The sequence below is a fragment of the Mycteria americana genome, chromosome 9 (genome assembly GCF_035582795.1).
Source record: "Mycteria americana isolate JAX WOST 10 ecotype Jacksonville Zoo and Gardens chromosome 9, USCA_MyAme_1.0, whole genome shotgun sequence".
Classification (NCBI taxonomy): Eukaryota; Metazoa; Chordata; class Aves; order Ciconiiformes; family Ciconiidae; genus Mycteria; species Mycteria americana.
The window spans coordinates 18,053,325-18,078,419 of NC_134373.1; the positions used below are offsets into that span (position 1 = coordinate 18,053,325).

The following is a 25,095-nucleotide window of genomic DNA, read 5'->3' on the forward strand; positions in this document are numbered from 1 at the left end:
TTTTGTGCAGATAAACCAGGTCCACCACAGCCTCCATTTGATATTTCTGAAATAGATGCTGATGCTTGCACTCTTACATGGCATATACCTCTTGAAGATGGTGGCAGTAACATTACAAACTACATAGTTGAGAAATGTGATGTAAGCCGAGGAGACTGGGTAACAGCTTTAGCTTCTGTCACAAAGACAAGCTGCAGAATTGGAAAACTGATTCCTGGAGAAGAGTATATGTTCCGTGTTCGTGCTGAAAATCGTTTCGGGATTTCTGAGCCGCTTAGTTCTGGCAAGATGATTGCAAAGTTCCCATTTGGTATGTCAGTTTTTGATAGCAGCATTTCTCTTTTTAATCCTCCTAGTAAGAAAGCATGTGATTGATATCCATGTTTGTATTTCTTTCTAGATGTTCCTAGTGAACCAAAGAATGCACGTATTACCAAGGTCAATAAGGACTGCATTTTTGTTGCCTGGGATAAACCAGATAGTGATGGAGGCAGTCCAATCACTGGTTATCTCATTGAGCGCAAAGAAAGGAACAGTTTACTGTGGGTGAAAGCCAATGACACAGCTGTGCGCTCCACAGAATACCCTTGTGTGGGGCTCATCGAAGGTCTTGAGTATACTTTCAGAATTTATGCATTGAACAGAGCTGGAGCAAGTAAACCTAGTAAACCAACTGAGTTTGTCACAGCAAGAGCACCAGTTGGTAAGCCAAATATACCAACAATTTGCAACAGACTACTGTTTTTATGGTCATTTTCAATATATCTGCAACTCTATGATCTTCAGTTTGCCCTTATGTTTATATTTTCATGTTTATCATGACTGCATTGTGAGTGCACTGTGTGGGTATGCTGTAAATAGGATCCAGCACTATTAAAGCCATTTTTTAATATGCTAGCTTTTTTGGCAAAACAGACTATAACGTAATCTTATTTGTCTTAGATCCCCCTGGAAAACCTGAAGTTATTGATGTCACTAAGAGTACTGTATCGCTGATATGGACAAGACCCAAGCATGATGGTGGTAGCAAACTTATTGGCTACTTTGTTGAAGCTTGCAAATTACCTGGTGATAAGTGGGTTCGGTGCAATACAACTCCACATCAAATACCCCTAGAAGAGTACACTGCTACTGATTTGGAAGAAAATGCTCAATATCAATTTAGAGCAATTGCCAAGACAGCAGTTAACATTAGCCGACCTTCAGAACCTTCTGATCCGGTGACTGTTCATCCAGAAAATGGTAAGAAATGTAAAAGCATTTGAGAACACTGATAAGAATCTGTGCATATTGAACTAACACTCATGTGAAGAATGAGGTGTTTATCTCTTACTAGATTGATTAACTCTTGGGCTCTTTCCTTTCAGTTCCCCCCAGAATAGAGTTGGATCTGTCTATGCAATCACAGCTTACAGTAAAAGCTGGAACTAATGTGTGTCTGGAGGCAAATGTATATGGCAAACCGATACCAACAATCACCTGGAAGAAAGAAGGAGAAGTTTTAAAGCCATCTGAAGGTGTTAAGATCACCAGTAAGAGAAATCTTGCTACAGTTGAGTTGTTCAGTGTTAACAGGAAGCAAACAGGAGACTATACTATTACAGCTGAAAATGCAAGTGGATCAAAGTCAGCAACCATTAAGCTTAAAGTACTTGGTAAGCTAAAGACTGTCTGTTAATAAATACATTTATGGTTAAGTGATATAGCAAGAGATAGAGCTATAACAATGTGATGTTAATTCTTCTAGATAAGCCTGGTCCACCGGCCTCCGTTAAAATCAAACATATGTATGCAGATCGTGCAATGCTTTCTTGGGAACCTCCTCTGGAAGATGGAGGTTCAGAAATTACTAACTACATTGTGGACAAGCGTGAAACAAGCAGACCAAACTGGGCCCAAGTTAGTGCCAATGTACCCATTACAAGCTGCACAGTGGAGAAACTAATAGAAGGACATGAGTATCAGTTCCGCATATGTGCTGAAAACAAATATGGTGTTGGAGACCCTATCTTGACTGAACCAGCAGTTGCTAAGAATCCATATGGTAAGTGCTTTGTGGGATAGCTTCATTAGTCACTGGGGTTTTTTGTGTACACTTATGAATGCGAACATAACTTTCAAATAAATCTTCACAGATGTACCTGGACCTTGTGATCCACCGATAATTAGCAATGTAACAAAAGACTTCATGACTGTTAGCTGGAAGCCACCAGCTAGTGATGGTGGATCCCCAATAACTGGTTATATACTTGAGAAGCGTGAAACTAAGGCTCTTAACTGGACAAAGGTAAACAGAAAGCCTGTCATTGAAAGAACTGTTAAGGCTACTGGACTCCAAGAAGGAACAGAATATGAGTTCCGGGTGATAGCGTTGAATAAGGCCGGACCTGGCAAGCCTAGTGCACCATCTAAAGCAGTGTATGCTCGTGATCCTCAATGTAAGTTAAAAATCTCAGATATTTTCCATGGTTATTTCCAGATACTTTTGTACAGCATTTGGTAAGATAACTTTATGTTATTTTAATTCTCAGATCCTCCTGGCCCACCTGCTTTCCCAAAAGTGGTTGATACTACTCGTAATTCAATAAGCCTGTCATGGAGCAAACCAGCATATGATGGAGGAAGCCCTATTATTGGTTATCTAGTGGAAGCAAAAAGAGCTGACACAGACAACTGGGTCAGATGCAATTTACCCAAGAACTTACAGGCTACGCGATTTGTGGTAACAGGGCTGATAGAAGATACAGAGTACCAGTTCCGCATTTATGCTGTCAATAAGATTGGATACAGTGATCCAAGTGACGTGCCTGATAAACACACTGCCAAAGACATTTTAAGTACGTTCACTGAAAACAACTACCTTGTTGACTTCTGCTTTAATTCATGTGATGGGTTCCAAAGACAGGGTTTGTCACAGATCACAGAAGCAGATTAATTTGGAATGTGTCATTTCTCAAAAAATGTAGGCTAAAAGTGGCTAATTTGGAGAGGATAGGGCAGTTAGAAACTGAGCAGAATCTGACTGGTGTCTCCTTTTTTCATTTGTATGCTAGATACTCTTCTGCCTCCTATTTTGGGTCTTCAAGAATTTTTTCTTTCTCTAATCCTAAAATTAGACTTTTCAGATCTCTCTTCTGTTCTTAAAACTTTCAGTCTTCTTCATGTCTTCTAAATAATTTGAAGCCAAGATTACTATCCTAAGCATCTGTGTGGCACAGTATTTAATTGTATGACACTTATTCCTCAAGAGCCATGCTGGCTTTTGTATGCATTTTGCTGTATGTACAAAAGCATTGCTTTACATAACTGTCTTGGTTCAAGATAAGCAGTACAGTCCAGGAGGCTTTGAAACTCCTTTGAGTTCTAGAGGAACTAGGAGACTTCTTCATATGATAAGTAATGTAAGTGGTGGAAAACGCAGAAAAAAAGGAAGTGAAATCAGTGAAAAAAAAATACCAAGTTTGCAAATGATCTTGAAATAGGAGTCAGGACACTAACTCACTAACATCATCATGGCCATGGGAACAAGTTGGTTAATCTAGTGAAATGCCAGTAAAGAGGGACTTTTTGTCACAGTAGCTTTAGTGACAGTCTTAAAGATGATGTTTTAATTGCATGGTTTTTGTTAAACACACAGTTCCTCCTGAAGGAGAACTTGATGCAGAACTAAGGAAAGTCCTTGTGTTGCGCGCTGGAGTCACAATGAGACTTTATGTGCCAGTAAGAGGACGTCCACCTCCAAAGATTACATGGTCTAAAGTGGGTGCCAACCTAAGAGATAGACAAGGATTAGACATCAAGTCAACTGATTTTGATACCTTCCTGCGTTGTGAAAATGTAAACAAATATGATGCTGGAAAGTACGTCCTTAGTCTGGAGAACAGCTGTGGCAAAAAGGCGTACACCATTGTTGTAAAAGTACTTGGTAAGTGTCAGGGTTTTCCCCATTATAATATATTTGTTAACTTTTTAACTGATATTTTTTTGTATTTTGTTTACTAAATCAAATGTGGGGTGGTTGTGTTTCTGTAGATACTCCAGGCCCTCCAATTAACCTGATTGTAAAGGAAGCATCGAAGGATTCTGCCTTCATTACATGGGAGCCTCCTCTAATAGATGGTGGCAGTCCAATCACAAATTACGTCATTGAAAAACGTGATGCAGAAAGAAAGTCATGGTCCACAGTAACAACAGAATGTCCAAAGACAAGCTGCAGGATAACCAACTTAGAAGAAGGCAAATCTTACTTCTTCAGGGTTTTTGCTGAAAATGAATATGGTATTGGTGACCCCTGTGAAACTCGTGATGCTGTTAAAGCTTCTGGTAAGAAAAATTAATCCATTTCACCTATTTTGGCATTCAAATCATTTTCATTTTTGCTTGAATGGACACTTACTATGCTTTTCTTCCTTCTAGAAACACCTGGGCCAGTTGTGGATCTAAAAGCTTCAGCTGTAACAAAATCATCATGTAATTTAGTATGGAAAAAGCCTATCAGCGATGGTGGAAGCCGTATTTTTGCATATGTTGTCGAGGTCCTGATTGATGAAGATAAATGGCAAGAAGTCATGCGGGCAAAGAACCTCCATTTTTCAATGAGAGACCTAAAAGAAGGACAAGAATACACTTTCAGAGTGAGAGCCCAAAATGATGCTGGATATGGAACTCCAAGAGAGCTCACAATTGTGGCAAGAGATGATGTTGGTAAGAAGCAACTTAAGATCATTAATTCAATGCTTCACTTACCCAAATTACATTTATTTTATTTTTACTATCATTACTATGCATACATACAAATCAGATGCCTTTAAAACAGCATCTTAATTTTATCACAGAGTTTATGCATAGTTGAATAATCAGTTTCTTTTATTTTTACAGTGGCACCTGATCTTGATTTAAGAGACCTACCTGATTTGTGCTATATAGCTAAAGAGGGTAGCAATTTCCGTCTTAAAATCCCAATTAAAGGCAAGCCTGTCCCAACTGTAACTTGGAAGAAAGATGAAGACCAGGTACTTACTGAGAGTGGAAGAGTTACATTTGAATCTACAGCAGTTAACACCACACTTGTAGTGTATGACTGCCAGAAAGCTGATGCTGGAAAATACACAATAACTCTGAAGAATGTTGTTGGCAGCAAGGAAGGCACTATTTCTGTGAAAGTTGTTGGCAAACCCGGCATACCAACAGGTCCAGTGAAATTTGAAGAAGTCACAGCCGATGCCATAACCCTAAAGTGGGGCCCTCCAAAAGATGATGGTGGTTCAGAAATCACTAACTATGTCCTAGAGAAGAGAGATAATGTAAATAATAAGTGGGTGACTTGTGCCTCTGCAGTCCAGAAAACAACGTTTAGAGTTACAAGACTTCATGAAGGAAATGAATATACATTCAGGATCAGGGCTGAAAATAAATACGGAGTAGGTGAAGGTCTTAAATCTGATCCTGTCATTGCAAAACATCCATTTGGTAAGTATCCATTATAATTGGCAAATTTGAAAAAAAAAATGTTTTAGAGGTGATATTTATTTTTAATGTTACTGCATTTTTTAATATTGTTTAGATGTGCCAGATGCTCCTCCACCTCCCAACATTGTTGATGTTCGGCGTGAATCTGTAGCTTTAACTTGGACTGATCCCAAAAGAACTGGAGGTTCACCAATCACAGGTATATCCCCAAAAGCCTCCCTAATATTTCAGTTCTTAATAGTTCTTTCTCTCTTTCAAAGGGTAAGATAAAACTATCAGGTGTTTATGCTTTACATTGAGTGGTTGATTATTGATTTCACAGTTTTACTTCCTACTCTTTCTCTATGATGAACTTTTTAAAAAATTTAACTTAAAAGTTGGGAAAAGACTAACTGAGAAACAATATTTTTGCACAGAGCCAAAATATCTAAAGAAATAAAAACAATGTCACCTATGTGTTACATTACTTGGGCCTATAAAATTAGCAATTTACGTTTACAAACATCTCATTGCAATTACATACATCTGTAACGTATGTCCACATCCATTTCTTAATCTAGTTTTCAGTGTTCCTCTTGCACAATGCCTATGTGACATGCCATACAGGCAGTATGATGTTTCACAATGCTATGAGAAATGAAGATTTCTAGAAAACTACTCATATTTTCATCTCACCATTTATCTTCTAGGTTATCACATTGAAGTCAAAGAAAGAAATAGTCTTCTGTGGAAGAGAGCAAATAAAACACCAATAAGAATGAAAGATTTCAGAGTGACAGGGTTAACTGAAGGTCTGGAATATGAATTCAGAGTAATGGCAATCAATATGGCTGGAGTAGGTAAACCAAGTCTGCCATCTGAACCAGTTGTGGCCCTTGATCCTATTGGTGAGTCATCAGGAGAATAAAAAGGAAAATTCTGAAATTTGAAATAACTTTTGTTTGACCACTATTTATTATTTTTTCTTCTAGATCCCCCTGGGAAACCTGAAGTTATCAATGTAACTAGGAACTCAGTAACACTCATTTGGACAGAACCAAAATATGATGGTGGACATAAGTTAACTGGCTATATTGTTGAAAAGCGTGATTTACCCTCAAAGACTTGGACAAAAGCTAATCACGTGAATGTTCCAGACTGTGCATTTACTGTAACTGACCTCATTGAAGGCTCCAAATATGAGTTCAGAATTAGAGCAAAGAACACTGCTGGAGCTATCAGTCCTCCATCTGAATCCACAGAAACCATAATATGCAAGGATGAGTATGGTATGTAGATGGCATTAAAAATGTAGAATTTTATTTGAATAATTAATACCAAATCCTCTTTTTTTTTCCCCCTGTGTTCTTGTTATAACAATCAGGGGGGTTTGTTTGTTTGTTTGTTTTGACAGAGGCACCAAGCATTGTTATCGATCCTACTTTGAAGGAAGGTTTAACGGTAAAAGCAGGAGACACCATTACAGTATCTGCTATTAGTATCCGTGGCAAACCACCTCCAACTTCAGCCTGGTCAAAAGCTGGAAAAGATTTTAGACCTTCAGAGCTTGTGCACATTGAAACCACACCAACTTCTTCTACTCTAACTGTCAAATATGCAGCCAGAAAAGATTCTGGAGAATACACAATCACTGCAACCAATCCTTTTGGCACTAAGCAGGAGAGCGTACATGTGAAAGTTTTAGATGTTCCAGGACCTCCAGGGCCTATTGAGATCAGCAATGTTTCAGCAGAAAAAGCTACTCTTACATGGTCACCTCCTGCAGAAGATGGTGGATCACCAGTCAAATCATATGTTCTAGAAAAGAGAGAAACTAGCCGACTGCTCTGGACATTGGTCGCTGAAAATATTGAAAGCTGTAGGCATGTTGTTAGCAAGCTCATTCAAGGAAATGAATACGTTTTCCGTGTCTCAGCAGTAAATCAATACGGCAAGGGTGAACCAGTACAATCAGAACCAGTTAAAATGGTGGATAGATTTGGTACGTAGAACAAGCTAAGAAGTTCCAGTGTGCTTTTATTAATCTCTGAAGACTTCATTTTTGTTTTAACTGTACTTTTCTCTTCCTTATCAGGTCCCCCAGGCCCTCCTGGAAAACCAGAAGTAACAAATGTGACTAAAAATACTGTTACAGTTACCTGGAAAAGACCAGTAGATGATGGTGGAAGTGAAATCACAGGTTACTATGTGGAGCGAAGAGAAAAGAAGGGTTTAAGATGGGTCAGAGCAACAAAGAAACCAGTTTCAGATCTTAGATGCAAAGTAACTGGTCTCCTGGAAGGAAATGAATATGAATTCCGTGTCAGTGCAGAAAATAGAGCAGGAGTTGGACCACCAAGTGATGCTTCAAACTCAGTCATCTGCAAGGATGTTGCATGTTAGTGTCATGCCTTTTCTTTTTTGAGACTGGGTGGGATGGGCGAGGAGCATGTTCAGACAGCGTAAGAGTGACTTTCTCTGTAATGTAATGTTTTATCTTTTCCTCACTTTTCAGACCCACCAGGTCCACCTGCAAATCCAAGAGTGACTGATACTACAAAGACAAGTGCATCTTTAGCCTGGGGCAAGCCTCACTATGATGGTGGTCTTGACATCATTGGCTATATAGTAGAGCATCAAAAGGAAGGAGAAGAAGAATGGGTAAAAGACACGACAGGAACTGCTTTAAGAATCACTCAGTTTGTTGTTGCTCATCTGCAGACAGGAGCCAAATACAATTTCAGAATCTCTGCCATGAATGCTGCAGGCGTCGGTGAACCAGCAATAATTCCAAGCGTGGAAATCAAAGACCGGGAAGAGATTCCTGACTTTGAATTAGACGCTGAGCTAAGAAGAACGCTTGTTGTTAGAGCTGGATTAACTATTCGGATTTTTGTGCCAATTAAAGGACGTCCAACTCCAGAAGTTACATGGACAAAAGATGATGTTTCACTCAAAGGACGTGCCAGTATTGAAAATACAGACTCTTTTACACTCTTGATTGTCACAGAGTGCACCAGATACGATGCAGGAAAATACGTAATGACTCTTGAAAATGCTGCTGGTAAGAAGACTGGCTTTGTAAATGTAAAAGTCTTGGATACACCAGGTCCGCCAATAAACCTTAAGCCTAGAGAAATAACCAAAGACAGCATCACCCTCCAATGGGATATGCCTCTGATAGATGGTGGTTCACGTATAACAAACTATATTGTCGAGAAACGTGAATCAACTCGGAAAGCATATTCAACAGTCACAACCAACTGCCAGAAGTGTTCCTTCAGGATTCCTAATTTGGCTGAGGGGTGTGAATACTATTTCAGAGTGCTGGCTGAAAATGAGTACGGTATTGGTGAACCGGCTGAAACTGCAGAACCAGTAAGAGCTTCTGAGGCACCATCCCCCCCTGAGAGCCTTAATATTATGGATGTAACACGGAACTCAGTTAGCCTGGCTTGGCCAAAACCAGAACATGACGGTGGCAGCAAGATCACTGGGTATGTAATTGAAGCACAGAGAAAAGGAACCAACCAGTGGGCACACATCACCACTGTAAAAACGCTGGACTGTGTAGTAAAGAATCTCACTGAAAATGAAGAGTATACTTTCCAGGTTATGGCAGTTAACAGTGCTGGAAGAAGTGCCCCAAGAGAAAGCAGGCCAGTTATTATCAAGGAGCAAACGATGCTACCGGAGTTTGACCTCCGTGGTATCTACCAGAAAACAGTCGTTGCCAAAGCAGGTGACAATATCAAGATTGAAATCCCCGTGCTTGGTCGTCCAAGGCCTACTGTGACTTGGAAGAAAGAAGACCAGATACTTAAGCAAACACAAAGGGTAAATTATGAAAATACTGCAACTGCAACCATATTAACCATCAATGAGTGTAAACGAAGTGATAGTGGTCAATATCCATTGTCAGCCAAAAATATTGTTGGAGAAGTTAGTGAAGTAATCACAGTTCAGGTTCATGACATACCTGGACCTCCTACTGGACCAATCAAATTTGATGAAATTTCATCTGACTTTCTAACATTCTCATGGGAGCCTCCTTTGAATGATGGTGGTGTACCAATAAGTAACTATGTTGTAGAAATGCGTCAAACTGACAGTACCACATGGACTGAATTGGCAACCACAGTGATACGTACTACATTTAAAGCCACTCGTCTTACTACTGGAGTTGAGTATCAGTTCCGTGTTAAAGCTCAAAACAGATATGGAATTGGTCCAGCCATTATTTCAGAGTCTGTAGTCGCCAACTACCCATTTAAGGTACCTGGGCCTCCTGGCACTCCTCAGGTGATTGCAGTCACTAAAGAAACCATGACCATTAGCTGGAATGAGCCACTTACTGATGGTGGAAGCCCAATTCTGGGATACCACGTTGAAAGAAAAGAACGAAATAGCATTCTTTGGCAGACTGTAAGTAAAATGCTGGTATCAGGGAATATCTTTAAATCAACTGGACTTACCGATGGCATTGCATATGAATTCCGTGTTATAGCAGAAAATCTGGCTGGGAAGAGTAAGCCAAGCAAGCCGTCTGAGCCTGTGTTTGCCCTAGACCCAATAGATCCACCTGGTAAGCCGGTGCCTCTGAACATTACAAGACATGCAGTTACACTGAAGTGGACTAAACCAGAATATAATGGAGGTTTTAAGATAACTGGATACACTGTTGAAAAAAGAGACCTTCCTAATGGCCGTTGGCTGAAGGCTAATTTCAGCAATATACTAGAGACCGAATTCACTGTAAGTGGTTTGACAGAAGATGCTGCCTATGAATTCCGTGTGATTGCTAGGAATGCTGGTGGGGCTGTTAGTCAGCCCTCTGAGCCATCAGATGCAATAACTTGTAGAGATGACATTGAAGCACCAAAGATAAGGGTGGATGCTAAATACAAAGACACATTAGTGCTGAAAGCAGGTGAAGTTTTCAGACTTGAGGCTGATGTTTCAGGTCGCCCTCCACCAACTATGACATGGACAAAAGGAGAAAAAGAACTTGAAGACACGGCAAAATTAGAAATAAAAATAGCAGATTTCTCTACTGTTCTTATCAATAAAGATTCTTCAAGAAGAGATGGCGGTGCCTATACACTTACTGCAACAAATCCTGGTGGCTTTGCCAAGCATATCTTCAATGTTAAAGTTCTTGATAGACCTGGTCCCCCAGAAGGGCCTTTGGCTGTCTCTGAAGTCACTGCAGAAAAATGTGTGCTGTCATGGCTACCTCCACTGGATGACGGAGGAGCAAAGATTGACCATTACGTCGTTGAAAAACGTGAAACCAGTAGATTGGCATGGACAGCTGTAGCCACAGAAGTTCCATTAACTAAACTGAAGGTTACTAAGCTGTTGAAGGGCAATGAGTACGTGTTCCGTGTTATGGCTGTTAACAAATACGGAATTGGTGAGCCTCTGGAATCAGAGCCCGTTCTTGCAGTAAATCCATATGTGCCACCTGATCCACCTAAAACACCTGAAGTTACAGCAATTACAAAAGATTCTATGATTGTCTGTTGGGGCCATCCTGATTCTGATGGCGGGAGCCCAATAACTAACTATATTGTGGAACGTCGAGACAGGGCTGGTCTACGGTGGGTGAAATGTAACAAACGGGTTGTTACTGACTTACGTTATAAAGTGTCTGGCCTGACAGAAGGCCATGAATATGAATACAGAGTCATGGCTGAAAATGCTGCTGGAGTCAGTGAGCCAAGCCCAACCAGTCCATTCTATAAAGCTTGTGATACTGTATTTAAGCCTGGTCCCCCAGGTAATCCTCGTGTTTTGGATAGCAGCAAGTCCTCAATTACAATAGCATGGAACAAACCAATATATGATGGTGGTTCAGAGATCACAGGTTACATGGTTGAGATTGCACTACCTGAAGAAGACGAGTGGAAGATTGTAACTCCACCAGTAGGTCTGAAGGCCACTTCTTTTACCATCACTGACCTGAAAGAAAATCAAGAGTATAAAATACGGATATATGCTATGAACTCTGAAGGTCTTGGAGAACCTGCTCTTGTTCCTGGAACTCCAAAAGCTGAAGAAAGAATGCTACCTCCAGAGATTGAACTTGATGCAGAACTACGTAAAGTTGTCACTATTAGAGCCTGCTGTACTTTAAGGCTCTTTGTCCCAATTAAAGGAAGACCAGCGCCTGAAGTAAAATGGACAAGAGAACATGGGGAATCTTTGGATAGAGCAAGCATTGAATCAACAAGCTCTTATACTCTACTTATTGTTGAAAATGTAAACAGATTTGATAGTGGCAAATACATACTGACAATCGAAAACAGCTCAGGTAGTAAGTCAGCATTTGTGAATGTCAGAGTTCTTGATACCCCAGGGGCACCTCAAGATTTAAAAATAAAAGAAGTTACAAAATCATCAGTTACACTCACATGGGAGCCTCCTCTCATAGATGGTGGCTCTAAAATAAAAAATTACATTGTTGAAAAGCGTGAATCAACGAGAAAAGCTTATTCAACTGTTAATGCCAATTGCCACAAGACAAGCTGGAAAGTTGATTCACTACAAGAAGGCTGCAACTACTACTTCAGAGTCCTAGCTGAAAATGAGTATGGAATAGGCCTTCCAGTTGAAACTTCAGAATCCGTAAAAGTATCAGAAAGACCACTTCCACCAGGGAAAATAACTTTGTTGGATGTGACAAGAAATAGCGTATCCTTATCTTGGGAAAAACCTGAACATGATGGTGGTAGCAGAATTCTGGGCTACATTGTAGAAATGCAAAGCAAAGGCAGTGAAAAGTGGTCAACTTGTGCTACAGTAAAAGTTACTGAAGCCACTGTCACAGGATTGATCCAAGGTGAAGAATACACCTTCCGTGTTTCAGCTCAGAATGAGAAAGGTATCAGTGATCCTCGCCAGCTGGGTATACCAGTTGTTGCAAAAGATCTTGTGATTCCACCAGCTTTCAAACTACTGTTTACTACTTTCAGTGTTCTAGCGGGAGAGGACTTAAAGGTTGATGTTCCTTTTGTTGGTCGACCCAAACCAGCAGTGTTTTGGCATAAAGATAATGTGGCACTGAGGCAGACTACAAGAGTAAATGCAGAAAGTTCAGAAAATAACACAGTATTAACAATAAAAGAAGCATGCAGAGAAGATGTGGGGACATATTTAGTTAAACTTACAAACTCTGCAGGTGAAGCAACAGAGACCCTAAATATTGTTGTCCTTGACAAACCAGGACCTCCAACCGGACCAGTAAAAGTAGATGAAGTAACAGCAGATAGTATTACTATTTCCTGGGAACCACCCAAGTATGATGGTGGTAGCTCTATCAATAATTACATTGTAGAAAAAAGAGACACTTCCACAACTACTTGGCAGATTGTGTCAGCTACTGTTGCAAGAACAACTATAAAAGCATGTCGATTAAAGACTGGCTGTGAATATCAGTTCAGAATCGCAGCTGAGAACAGATACGGGAAGAGTACCTATCTCACTTCAGAGCCAATTATAGCTCAATACCCATTTAAAGTTCCTGGTCCACCTGGAACACCTTTTGTAACAAATATCTCAAAAGACAGCATGGTGGTACAATGGAATGAACCAGTCAATGATGGTGGTAGCAAGATCATTGGATATCACTTGGAGCGCAAAGAAAGAAACAGCATTTTGTGGGCTAAACTGAATAAAACCCCTATTCCAGATACCAAATTTAAGACAACTGGCCTTGAGGAAGGCCTTGAATATGAGTTCAGAGTTTACGCAGAAAACATAGTGGGCATTGGAAAGGCAAGTAGAGCATCTGAATGCTATACTGCACATGACCCATGTGACCCTCCAGGTCGTCCAGAACCTATAATTGTCACAAGAAGCTCAGTAACACTTCAGTGGAAGAAACCTGTATATGATGGTGGAAGTAAGATCACAGGCTATGTTGTTGAAAAGAAGGAGTTACCTGATGGTCGTTGGATGAAAGCAAGCTTTACAAATGTCATTGATACCCAATTTGAAGTAACTGGTCTAGTTGAAAACCAGAGATATGAGTTCCGTGTTATAGCGCGAAATGCTGCAGGTGTTTTCAGTGAACCATCTGAGAGCTCAGGGGCAATTACAGCAAGAGATGAAGTAGAACCACCTCATATCAGTATGGATCCAAAATACAAAGACACTATTGTAGTGCATGCTGGTGAGTCATTCAAGATTGACGCTGATGTTCATGGCAAACCAATACCTTCCATTCAGTGGTTAAAAGGTGATCGTGAGCTGACAAACACTGCCCGTATGGAAATAAAAAGTACTGATTTTGCAACAAGCCTTAGTGTGAAGGAAGCCGTTAGAGTTGACAGTGGTCAGTATGTACTACTGGCAAAGAATGTTGCGGGTGAAAAGAAAGTTCCTGTTAATGTCAAAGTTCTTGATAGACCTGGACCACCAGAAGGACCTGTTGAGATTACCGGTGTTACTGCTGAAAAATGCATGCTGTCATGGAAACCTCCGCTACAAGATGGTGGTAGCGATATTTCACACTACGTTGTAGAAAAGAGGGAAACCAGTCGCTTGGTGTGGACAGTCGTTGATTCAAATGTGCAAACCCTAAATTGCAAAGTTACAAAACTTTTAGAAGGAAATGAATATGTTTTCCGCATCATGGCGGTAAATAAATATGGCGTTGGTGAACCTATTGAGTCTGAACCAGTAATCGCAAAGAACCCATTTGTAGTGCCACTTCCACCGAAGGCACCAGAAGTCACAGCCATTACCAAGGATTCTATGATAGTTGTATGGGAAAGGCCAGCCTCAGATGGCGGTAGTGAAATCCTAGGCTACGTCCTTGAAAAACGAGATAAGGAAGGCATTCGCTGGACAAGATGTAACAAACGCCTGATAAGTGAACTGCGATACAGAGTGACTGGGCTTATAGAAAATCATGATTACGAGTACAAAGTTTCAGCTGAAAATGCTGCTGGTCTTAGCGAACCAAGCCCACCTTCCACTTACTACAAAGCGTGTGATCCTATTTACAAGCCAGGTCCACCCAATAATCCTAAAGTTGTAGATGTTACAAGATCTTCAGTTTTCCTTTCATGGGGTAAACCTATCTATGATGGTGGCTCTGAAATTCAGGGATACATTGTGGAAAAATGTGATGTAAGTGACGGTGAATGGGCAATTTGTACCCCTCCAACTGGAATTAAGAATACTCACATGGAAGTAGAAAAATTAGTGGAAAAACACGAATACAAATTCCGCATATGTGCAGTTAATAAAGCAGGAGTTGGAGAGCATGCAGATGTTCCTGGTTCTGTTATTGTGGAAGAAAAGATGGAGGCACCAGACCTTGACCTTGACATGGAATTAAGGAAGATTGTAAATGTGAGGGCAGGAGGTTCCTTAAGACTGTTTGTTCCCATCAGAGGTCGTCCAACACCTGAAGTAAAATGGGGTAAAATGGATGGTGAGATCAGAGAGGCAGCTATTATTGATACCACTAGCAGCTTTACTTCCCTTGTTCTAGATAACGTTAACAGATTTGATACTGGAAAGTATACTCTGACTTTAGAAAACAGCAGTGGAACGAAGTCTGCCTTTGTCAGTGTAAGAGTACTGGATACCCCAAGTGCACCTGTTAATTTAAAAATCAGAGAGATCACTAAAGACTCTGTTTCACTTTCATGGGAGCCTCCTCTCTTGGATGGTGGAGCCAAAATAAAGAATTACATTATTGAAAAGCGTGAAGCAACAAGAAAGGCATATGCAGCTGTTGTAACAAACTGCCACAAGACTTCATGGAAAGTAGATCAACTTCAGGAGGGCTGCTATTACTTCTTTAGAATCTCTGCTGAGAATGAATATGGAATTGGCCTCCCTGCAGAAACCAGTGACCCAATTAAAGTTGCTGAAGTTCCACAGCCTCCTGGGAAAATAACAGTGGATGATGTCACGAGAAACAGTGTCTCGCTAAGTTGGGCAAAACCTGAGCATGATGGTGGCAGCAAAATCATACAGTACATTGTTGAAATGCAAGCAAAGGGTAGTGAGAAGTGGTCAGAGTGTGCTCGTGTAAAAACACTTGAAGCGGTTATTACCAACCTAACTCAAGGAGAAGAATATCTTTTTAGAGTAATGGCTGTAAATGAAAAGGGTAAGAGTGATCCTAGAGCACTTGCAGTTCCAATAGTTGCCAAAGACCTGGTGATTGAACCTGATGTAAGACCTGCTTTTCACAGTTATAGTATCCAAGTGGGACAAGATCTGAAAGTAGAAGTACCAATTGCAGGTCGACCAAAACCAACTGTTACCTGGCTAAAAGATGGCCAGCCACTAAGGCAGACGACAAGAGTCAATGTTAGTGATTTGACTGATCTCACTATATTGAATATTAAAGAAACTAGCAAAGAAGACAGTGGCACTTATGAAATCACTGTGGCTAATGTTGTTGGGCAAAAATCTGCCTCTGTTGAAATTATAACTCTAGACAAACCTGACCCTCCGGTAGGACCTGTGAAGTTTGATGAAATAAGTGCAGAAAGTATTACCCTATCATGGAATCCCCCAGCGTACACAGGCGGCTGCCAAATCACCAACTATGTTGTCCACAAGAGAGATACAACAACCACTGTATGGGAAACAGTTTCAGCTACTGTTGCAAGAACTACACTGAAGGTGACTAAACTGAAAACTGGTTCAGAATACCAGTTCAGAATATTTGCCGAGAACAGGTACGGGCAGAGCTTTGCATTGGAATCTGCGCCAGTTGTAGCACAGTACCCCTACAAGGAACCAGGACCTCCTGGCACACCATTTGTTACAACGATTACGAAAGACTCCATGGTTGTACAGTGGCATGAACCAATAAATGATGGTGGCAGTAGAGTGTTGGGCTACCATCTCGAGAGAAAGGAGAAAAACAGCATTTTATGGGCTAAAGTGAACAAGACTATTATTCAGGACACAAGTTTTAAGACAACTAACCTCGAAGAAGGAATTGAATATGAGTTTCGAGTTTCTGCAGAAAATATTGTTGGTGTAGGCAAAACAAGTAAAGTTTCTGAGTGCTATGTAGCTCGTGACCCATGTGATCCTCCAGGTTGCCCAGAAGCTATAATAATAAAAAGAAGCTCTATTACTCTACAGTGGACCAAACCAGAATATGATGGTGGAAGTAAGATTACTGGTTATATTGTGGAGAAACGTGACTTACCAGATGGTCGCTGGATGAAAGCTAGCTTCACAAATATCATTGAAACTCAGTTCACTGTAACAGGGCTTACTGAAGACCAAAGATACGAATTCAGAGTAATTGCAAAGAATGCTGCAGGTGCAATAAGCAAACCTTCTGACAGTACAGGACCAATAACAGCAAGGGATGAAGTTGAACTTCCACGAATTTCAATGGATCCAAAGTACAAAGACACAATTGTTGTAAATGCTGGTGAAACATTCAGACTTGAGGCTGACGTTCATGGAAAGCCACTACCAACCATTAAGTGGTACAAAGGAGATAAAGAGCTTGAGGAAACTGCTAGATATGAAATAAGGAACACAGATTTCAGTGCATTAATAATTGTAAAAGATGCTATTAGAGTTGATGGTGGACAGTACATTTTAGAAGCCTCTAATGTTGCAGGAACAAAGACAGTACCAGTAAACGTAAAAGTCCTGGACAGGCCAGGACCTCCACAGGGCCCAGTCCAAGTGACAGGAGTTACAGCTGAAAAATGTGCACTGGCATGGGCTCCTCCTCTTCATGATGGTGGCAGTGATATTTCTCATTATATTGTAGAGAAGAGAGAAACTAGTCGCCTAGCATGGACTGTTGTTGCTTCAGAGGTTTTACCTACAATGCTGAAAGTAACAAAACTCTTGGAAGGAAATGAATATGTTTTCCGTATTATGGCAGTTAACAAATACGGGGTTGGTGAGCCATTAGAATCTGTGCCAGTAATGATGAAAAATCCATTTGTGGTTCCTGGACCACCAAAGGCCTTGGAAATTACCAACATCACAAAGGATTCTATGACTGTCTGCTGGAGCCGGCCAGATAGTGATGGAGGTAGTGAAATCATAGGTTACATTGTAGAAAAGAGAGACCGAGCGGGCATCAGATGGATCAAATGCAATAAACGCCGAATTACAGATTTGCGATTGAGAGTTACGGGATTAACAGAGGATCATGAATATGAATTCAGAGTTTCTGCTGAAAATGCTGCTGGAATGGGTGAACCAAGCCAAGTTTCTCCTTACTTTAAAGCTTGTGACCCCATGTTCAAGCCTGGCCCACCTACAAACGCCCATGTTGTGGATACCACCAAAAGTTCAGTTACACTTGGTTGGAGTAAACCTATTTATGATGGTGGTTGTGAAATCCAGGGATACCTTGTAGAAATCTGTAAAGCAGATGAAGATGAATGGTCACTTGTCACTCCACAGACAGGTGTACGTGCCACTCGATTTGAAATCAAAAAGCTTACTGAACATCAAGAATATAAACTACGAGTGTGTGCCCTCAACAAGGTTGGTGTAGGAGAGGCTGCATCAGTTCCTGGTACTGTTAAACCAGAAGACAAACTTGAAGCTCCAGAACTTGATATTGATTCAGAGCTAAGGAAAGGGATAGTGGTTAGAGCTGGTGGGTCTGCTAGGATTCACATACCATTCAGGGGACGACCAACACCTGACATCATGTGGTCTCGAGAAGAAGGTGAATTCACAGAAAAAGTTCAGATTGATAAAGGCATAAACTACACACAACTTTCAATTGACAACTGTGATAGAAATGATGCTGGAAAGTACATTCTTAAGTTGGAGAACAGCAGTGGCTCTAAATCTGCATTTGTTACAGTAAAAGTCTTGGACACACCAGGACCACCACAAAACTTAGTGGTAAAGGATATAAAGAAGGATTCTGCTGTATTATCTTGGGAACCACCCATTATCGATGGTGGTGCAAAGGTAAAGAACTATGTAATAGACAAGCGTGAGTCAACCAGGAAGGCATTTGCAAACGTAAGTGCTAAGTGTGGCAAGACAAGTTTTAAAGTTGAAAATCTTACAGAAGGAGCAATTTATTACTTCAGAGTTATGGCTGAAAATGAATTTGGAATTGGTGTTCCAGCTGAAACCACAGATGCTGTCAAAGCCTCAGAGCCACCTCTGCCTCCTGGGAAAGTAACACTCACCGATGTGACTCAGAGAAGTGCATCACTTACATGGGAAAAACCTGAACATGACGGAGGTAGCAGAATTTTGGGATACATTGTTGAAATGCTGCCTAAAGGAACAGAAAAATGGAGCGTTGTTAGCGAGACCAAAACATGCAATGCAGTTGTGTCTGGTTTGAGTCCAGGACAGGAATATCAATTTCATGTGATTGCCTACAATGAAAAAGGGAAAAGCGATCCCAGAGCACTTGGAATTCCTGTGATAGCTAAAGACTTGACAATTGAGCCAAGTTTCAAACTGATGTTTAATACATACAGTGTACAGGCTGGAGAAGATCTGAAGGTAGAAGTACCATTTATAGGTAGACCCAAACCTACTATTACTTGGACAAAAGATGAGCAGCCACTGAAACAGACAACCAGATTACATATTCAGGATACATCAACATCAACTATCTTACATATTAAAGAAAGCAACAAGGAAGACTTTGGTAAATATACAGTAACAGCAACAAACACAGCAGGTACAGCAACAGAGCACCTGAGCATAATTGTACTGGAAAAGCCTGGCCCACCACGAGGACCTGTCCGCTTTGATGAAGTTAGCGCAGACTTTGTTGTTTTATCATGGGATCCACCTGATTATACTGGTGGCTGTCAGATAAGCAACTATATAGTAGAAAAGCGTGACACAAGCACTACCACATGGAACATTGTCTCAGCAACTGTCGCAAGAACAACTATCAAAGCAACAAAGCTTAAAACAGGTTCTGAATACCAGTTCAGGATTTCTGCTGAAAATAGATATGGGAAGAGCTCTCCTTTGGATTCTAAACCAGTTGTTGTGCAATACCCCTACAAGGTACCTGGGCCACCTGGAACCCCATTTGTAACAGCAGCTTCCAAGGACCATATGATCGTACAATGGCATGAACCAGTTAATGATGGAGGAAGCAAAGTTCTTGGCTACCATCTTGAACGTAAAGATAAGAACAGCATTCTTTGGACAAAACAGAACAAGTCACTCATTGCAGACACCAAATATAAAACAGATGGCCTTGAAGAAGGTCTTGAATATGAGTTCAGAGTTTCTGCTGAAAACATTGTTGGCATTGGCAAAGTCAGCAAAGTATCAGAATTGTATGTTGCCCGAGATCCTTGTGACCCACCTGGCCGCCCAGAGGCCATTCTTGTTACCAGAAATAATATCACACTGAAGTGGAAAAAACCAGAATATGATGGTGGAAGCAAAATAACTGGATATATTGTAGAAAAGAAAGAACTACCAGATGGTCGCTGGATGAAAGCCAGCTTTACAAATGTGTTGGAAACAGAATTTACAGTCAGTGGTCTTGTTGAAGACCAACGATATGAATTTAGAGTAATTGCAAGAAATGCAGCAGGTTGCTTGAGTGAACCATCAGAAAGTACAGGGCCCATTACTGCCAGAGATGAAATAGAAGCACCAGGGGCTTCACTGGATCCTAAATACAAAGATGTCATTGTTGTTCATGCTGGAGAAACCTTTGTTCTTGAAGCTGATATCCATGGCAAACCTATTCCTGACATTACATGGTCAAAAGATGGTAAAGACCTTGAAGAAGCAACTGCAAGAATGGAAATTAAATCTACCATTCAGAAAACAACTCTTACTGTCAAAGACTGTATCAGAGTAGACGGAGGTCACTATACTCTTAACCTCAGGAATGTTGGTGGCACAAAATCTATACCAATCACTGTAAAAGTGCTTGACAGGCCAGGACCTCCAGAAGGACCTTTGAAGGTTACAGGTGTCACTGCAGAAAAATGCTACTTGGCATGGGCTCCGCCTTTACATGACGGTGGTTCTAGTATCTCACATTATATCATTGAGAAGAGAGAGACAAGCAGGCTTTCGTGGACACAAGTAGCAACAGACGTGCAGGCTCTTAACCACAAAGTAACCAGACTCCTTGCTGGCAATGAGTACATTTTCCGTGTAATGGCAGTGAACAAATATGGAACTGGAGAACCCTTGGAATCTGAGCCAATTGTGGCTCGTAATCCATACAAACCCCCTGGTCCTCCTTCAACACCTGAAGTTTCAGTAATCACAAAAGATTCTATGGTGGTAACATGGGGTCGCCCAGAAGACAATGGGGGAGCTGAAATTGAAGGTTACATACTCGAAAAACGAGACAAAGATGGTATCCGGTGGACCAAATGCAATAAGAAAAGGCTGACGGACTTGCGATTCAGAGTAACGGGTCTTACCGATGGGCATTTCTATGAATTTAGAGTTTCTGCTGAAAATGCTGCAGGGGTAGGGGAACCCAGTGAGCCATCCATTTTCTATCGTGCTTGTGATGTATTATATCCACCAGGTCCACCAAGCAATCCAAAGGTTACAGACACTTCCAGGTCATCAGTTTCCCTTGCCTGGAGTAAGCCCATTTATGATGGCGGTGCTCCAGTTAAGGGATATGTAGTAGAAGTAAAAGAAGCTGCTGCTGATGAATGGACTACCTGCACCCCACCCACAGGCCTACAAGCAAAACAGTTCACAGTAACAAAACTTAAAGAGAACCAGGAGTATAACTTCCGCATCTGTGCCATCAACTCAGAAGGAGTAGGAGAACCTGCTACTATACCTGGTACAGTCATAGCAGCGGACAAGATTGAACCTCCTGAAATTGAACTTGATGCAGATCTCAGAAAAGTAGTCACTGTACGTGCTAGTGGTACATTACGCCTGTTTGTTACCATCAAAGGAAGACCTGAACCTGAAGTTAAATGGGAGAAAGCAGAAGGAACAATTAGTGAGCGAGCTCAGATTGAGGTCACCAGTTCCTATACAATGCTGGTCATTGACAATGTGAATAGATTTGATAGTGGTAGATACAATCTTACTTTAGAGAACAACAGTGGCAAAAAATCAGCTTTTGTAAATGTCAGAGTGCTTGATACACCTAGTGCACCTATAAACCTGACAATCAGAGAAGTGAAGAAAGACTTTGTAACATTAGCCTGGGAACCGCCACTTATTGATGGTGGAGCTAAAATTACCAACTATGTAGTTGAAAAGCGAGAATCCACAAGAAAGGCATATGCCACAATTACAAACAACTGCACTAAGAATTCCTTCAAAATTACTCAACTACAAGAAGGATGTAGTTATTACTTCCGTGTTCTAGCTGTAAATGAATATGGGGTTGGATTACCAGCAGAAACACCTGACCCAATTAAGGTTTCTGAACCACCTTCTCCACCTGCAAAGGTCGTTCTTGTTGATGTGACTCGCAACTCTGCTTCAATTAAATGGGAAAAGCCAGAGAGCGATGGTGGCAGTAAAATTACTGGTTATATAGTAGAAATGCAAACTAAAGGAAGTATAAAATGGAGTGCATGTACACAGGTGAAAACATTAGAAGCAACAATAACAGGCTTAAGTATGGGAGAAGAGTACAGCTTCAGAGTGATTGCTGTTAATGAAAAAGGAAAAAGTGATCCAAGGGAACTTGGTGTCCCAGTCATTGCAAAGGATATTGAAATCCAGCCATCTGCTGAACTCCTCTTCAACACATTCACTGTGAAAGCTGGAGATGATCTTAAGATTGATGTGCCATTCAGAGGGCGACCTCTTCCAACCGTTAGCTGGAAGAAGGATGGGAATCCCTTAAAAGAGACAACCAGGGTAAATGTTCAGACATCAAAGACTTCAACTTCACTGTCCATCAAGGAAGCTTCAAATGAAGATTTGGGACATTATGAATTACATCTTTCAAATACTGCCGGATCAACAACAGCTTCTTTAACTGTAGTTGTCCTTGACAGACCAGGACCACCAACTGATGTGCATATTGATGAAGTTAGTGCTGATAGTGTAACTCTGTCTTGGAAACCTCCAGCATATGACGGTGGGTGCCATATTAGCAATTACATTGTGGAGAAGCGAGAAACTACCACAACAACATGGGATGTAGTATCTGCAGCAGTTGCAAGGACATCAGTTAAAGTATCTCGACTCACCACTGGCTCTGAATATCAGTTCCGTATTTGTGCAGAAAACCGCTACGGGAAAAGCACTTACACTAATTCTCCTTCTGTTGTGGCAGAGTATCCATTTAAGCCTCCGGGACCACCTGGAACTCCTCATGTGACACATGCAACTAAAGTTTTCATGATTGTAACTTGGCAGGTACCAGTTAATGATGGAGGTAGCAGAGTACTAGGATATCACTTGGAGCGTAAAGAAAGAAGCAGCATTCTCTGGACAAAAGTCAACAAGAGCCTTATACCTGATACGCAAATGAAAGTTACAGGTCTTGATGAAGGACTGCTGTATGAATATCGTGTGTATGCTGAAAACATTGCTGGAATAGGCAAATGCAGTAAATCATGTGAACCAGTTGCTGCAAGAGATCCATGTGATCCTCCTGGTCAACCAGAAGTTACTAATATTACAAGAACATCTGTCTCACTGAAATGGACTAAACCAGAATACGATGGTGGAGCTAAAGTAACGGGATATATTGTTGAACGCAGAGAGATACCAGATGGTCGCTGGCTAAAGTGTAATTTTACTAATGTGCAAGAAACATACTTTGATGTAGGTGGACTTACAGAAGACCAGAGATATGAATTCCGTGTGATTGCAAAGAACGCTGCTGGACTCTTCAGTCAGCCATCTGAATCAACTGGACCTGTGACTGTAAAAGATGATGTAGAGGCTCCAAGAATTATGATGGATGCCAAATTCAGGGATGTTGTAGTTGTGAAAGCTGGAGAAGTGTTTAAAGTCAATGCTGATATTGCAGGGCGGCCAATACCAGTGATTTCATGGACAAAGGATGGCAAGGAGCTTGAAGGAAAAGCTAGAGTTGAAATAGCCTCAACAGATCACACTACTGCAATAACCATTAAGGACTGTATCCGAAGTGATTCAGGACAGTATGTACTAACATTACAAAATGTTGCAGGAACAAGATCTTTGGCAATTAATTGCAAAGTACTTGATAGACCTGGCCCACCTGCAGGCCCATTAGAAATAAATGGCCTTACTGCTGAAAAGTGCCATTTATCATGGGGACCCCCTCAGGAAAATGGTGGTGCAGATATTGATTACTACATTGTAGAAAAACGTGAGACCAGCAGAATTGCATGGACACTTTGTGAAGGAGAGCTTAGAACAACATCCTGTAAAGTGACAAAACTACTGAAGGGTAACGAGTATATTTTCAGAGTGATGGGAGTTAACAAATATGGCACTGGTGAGCCTCTAGAAAGTGTTGCTGTCAAAGCCCTAGACCCATTTACAGTTCCAAGTCCACCTACATCTTTAGAGATCACCAGTGTGAGCAAAGATTCGATAACTCTGTGCTGGGCAAGACCTGAGTCTGATGGAGGCAATGAGATCTCTGGCTATGTAATTGAAAGGCGTGAGAAAACTAGCCTAAGATGGATTCGTGTAAACAAAAAGCCAGTTTATGATTTAAGAGTGAAATCATCTGGTCTCCGTGAAGGATGTGAATATGAATTCCGGGTTTACGCAGAAAATGCTGCTGGCCTCAGTCTTCCAAGTGAAACCACACCATTGATTCGGGCAGAAGATCCCATCTTCTTGCCATCTCCTCCATCTAAACCTAAGATTATGGATTCTACAAGGTCAAATATCACAATTGGGTGGACGAAGCCACTGTTTGATGGAGGTGCTCCAGTAACGGGATACACAGTTGAATACAAGAAAACTGATGAAACCGACTGGACAACTGCTATTCAGAACTTAAGAGGCACAGAATACACCATAACTGGATTAGTATCAGGCTCTGAGTATGTCTTTAGAGTGAAATCCATTAACAAAATGGGTGTCAGTGAACCAAGTGATGTCTCGGAACCTCAGGTGGCAAAAGAAAGAGAAGAAGAACCTGCCTTTGATATTGACAGTGAAATGAGGAAGACTTTAATTGTAAAGGCTGGTGGATCATTCACAATGACTGTTCCTTTCAGAGGCAAACCAGTCCCAAATGTAACATGGAACAAACCAGACATTGATCTCCGTACACGAGCAAGCATTGATACTTCAGATACTTGCACATCTCTTACTATTGAAAAAGCAACAAGAAACGATTCTGGAAAATACACGTTAACATTGCAAAACATCCTGAACACTGCTACCTTGACTTTAATTGTCAAAGTTCTTGATACCCCTGGCCCACCATCTAATATTGCAGCAAAAGACATAACTAAAGAATCTGCTGTGTTATCTTGGGATGTTCCTGAAAATGATGGTGGAGCACCTGTAAAGAACTATGTAATTGAAAAACGAGAAGCTAGCAAAAAAGCATGGGTCACTGTGACAAACAATTGTCATCGCCTGTCCTACAAAGTGACTGGCTTGCAAGAAGGCGCCATTTACTACTTCCGGGTTTCTGGAGAAAATGAGTATGGTGTTGGAGTGCCTTCTGAGACCAAGGAGGGGACAAAAATAACAGGTATGTTTTACTGAGAAAAATATTTA

The 25,095-nt window shown here is 41.0% G+C and overlaps 1 protein-coding gene across 1 annotated transcript in view; it reads left to right on the forward strand.

The window, feature by feature from the left end:
- Positions 1 to 25,095, forward strand: part of LOC142414557 (titin-like) — a 243,793-nt gene that overhangs the window by 191,504 nt on the left and 27,194 nt on the right. The window contains exons 270-286 of the mRNA XM_075511917.1: positions 11 to 310; positions 401 to 703; positions 943 to 1,242; positions 1,368 to 1,655; positions 1,748 to 2,044; positions 2,136 to 2,438; positions 2,532 to 2,837; positions 3,638 to 3,925; positions 4,033 to 4,323; positions 4,417 to 4,704; positions 4,879 to 5,469; positions 5,564 to 5,668; positions 6,159 to 6,356; positions 6,441 to 6,737; positions 6,863 to 7,450; positions 7,544 to 7,846; positions 7,964 to 25,069. Coding sequence (XP_075368032.1) covers positions 11 to 310; positions 401 to 703; positions 943 to 1,242; positions 1,368 to 1,655; positions 1,748 to 2,044; positions 2,136 to 2,438; positions 2,532 to 2,837; positions 3,638 to 3,925; positions 4,033 to 4,323; positions 4,417 to 4,704; positions 4,879 to 5,469; positions 5,564 to 5,668; positions 6,159 to 6,356; positions 6,441 to 6,737; positions 6,863 to 7,450; positions 7,544 to 7,846; positions 7,964 to 25,069 — 22,152 coding nt within the window. The remainder of the gene's footprint in view (positions 1 to 10; positions 311 to 400; positions 704 to 942; positions 1,243 to 1,367; positions 1,656 to 1,747; positions 2,045 to 2,135; positions 2,439 to 2,531; positions 2,838 to 3,637; positions 3,926 to 4,032; positions 4,324 to 4,416; positions 4,705 to 4,878; positions 5,470 to 5,563; positions 5,669 to 6,158; positions 6,357 to 6,440; positions 6,738 to 6,862; positions 7,451 to 7,543; positions 7,847 to 7,963; positions 25,070 to 25,095) is intronic.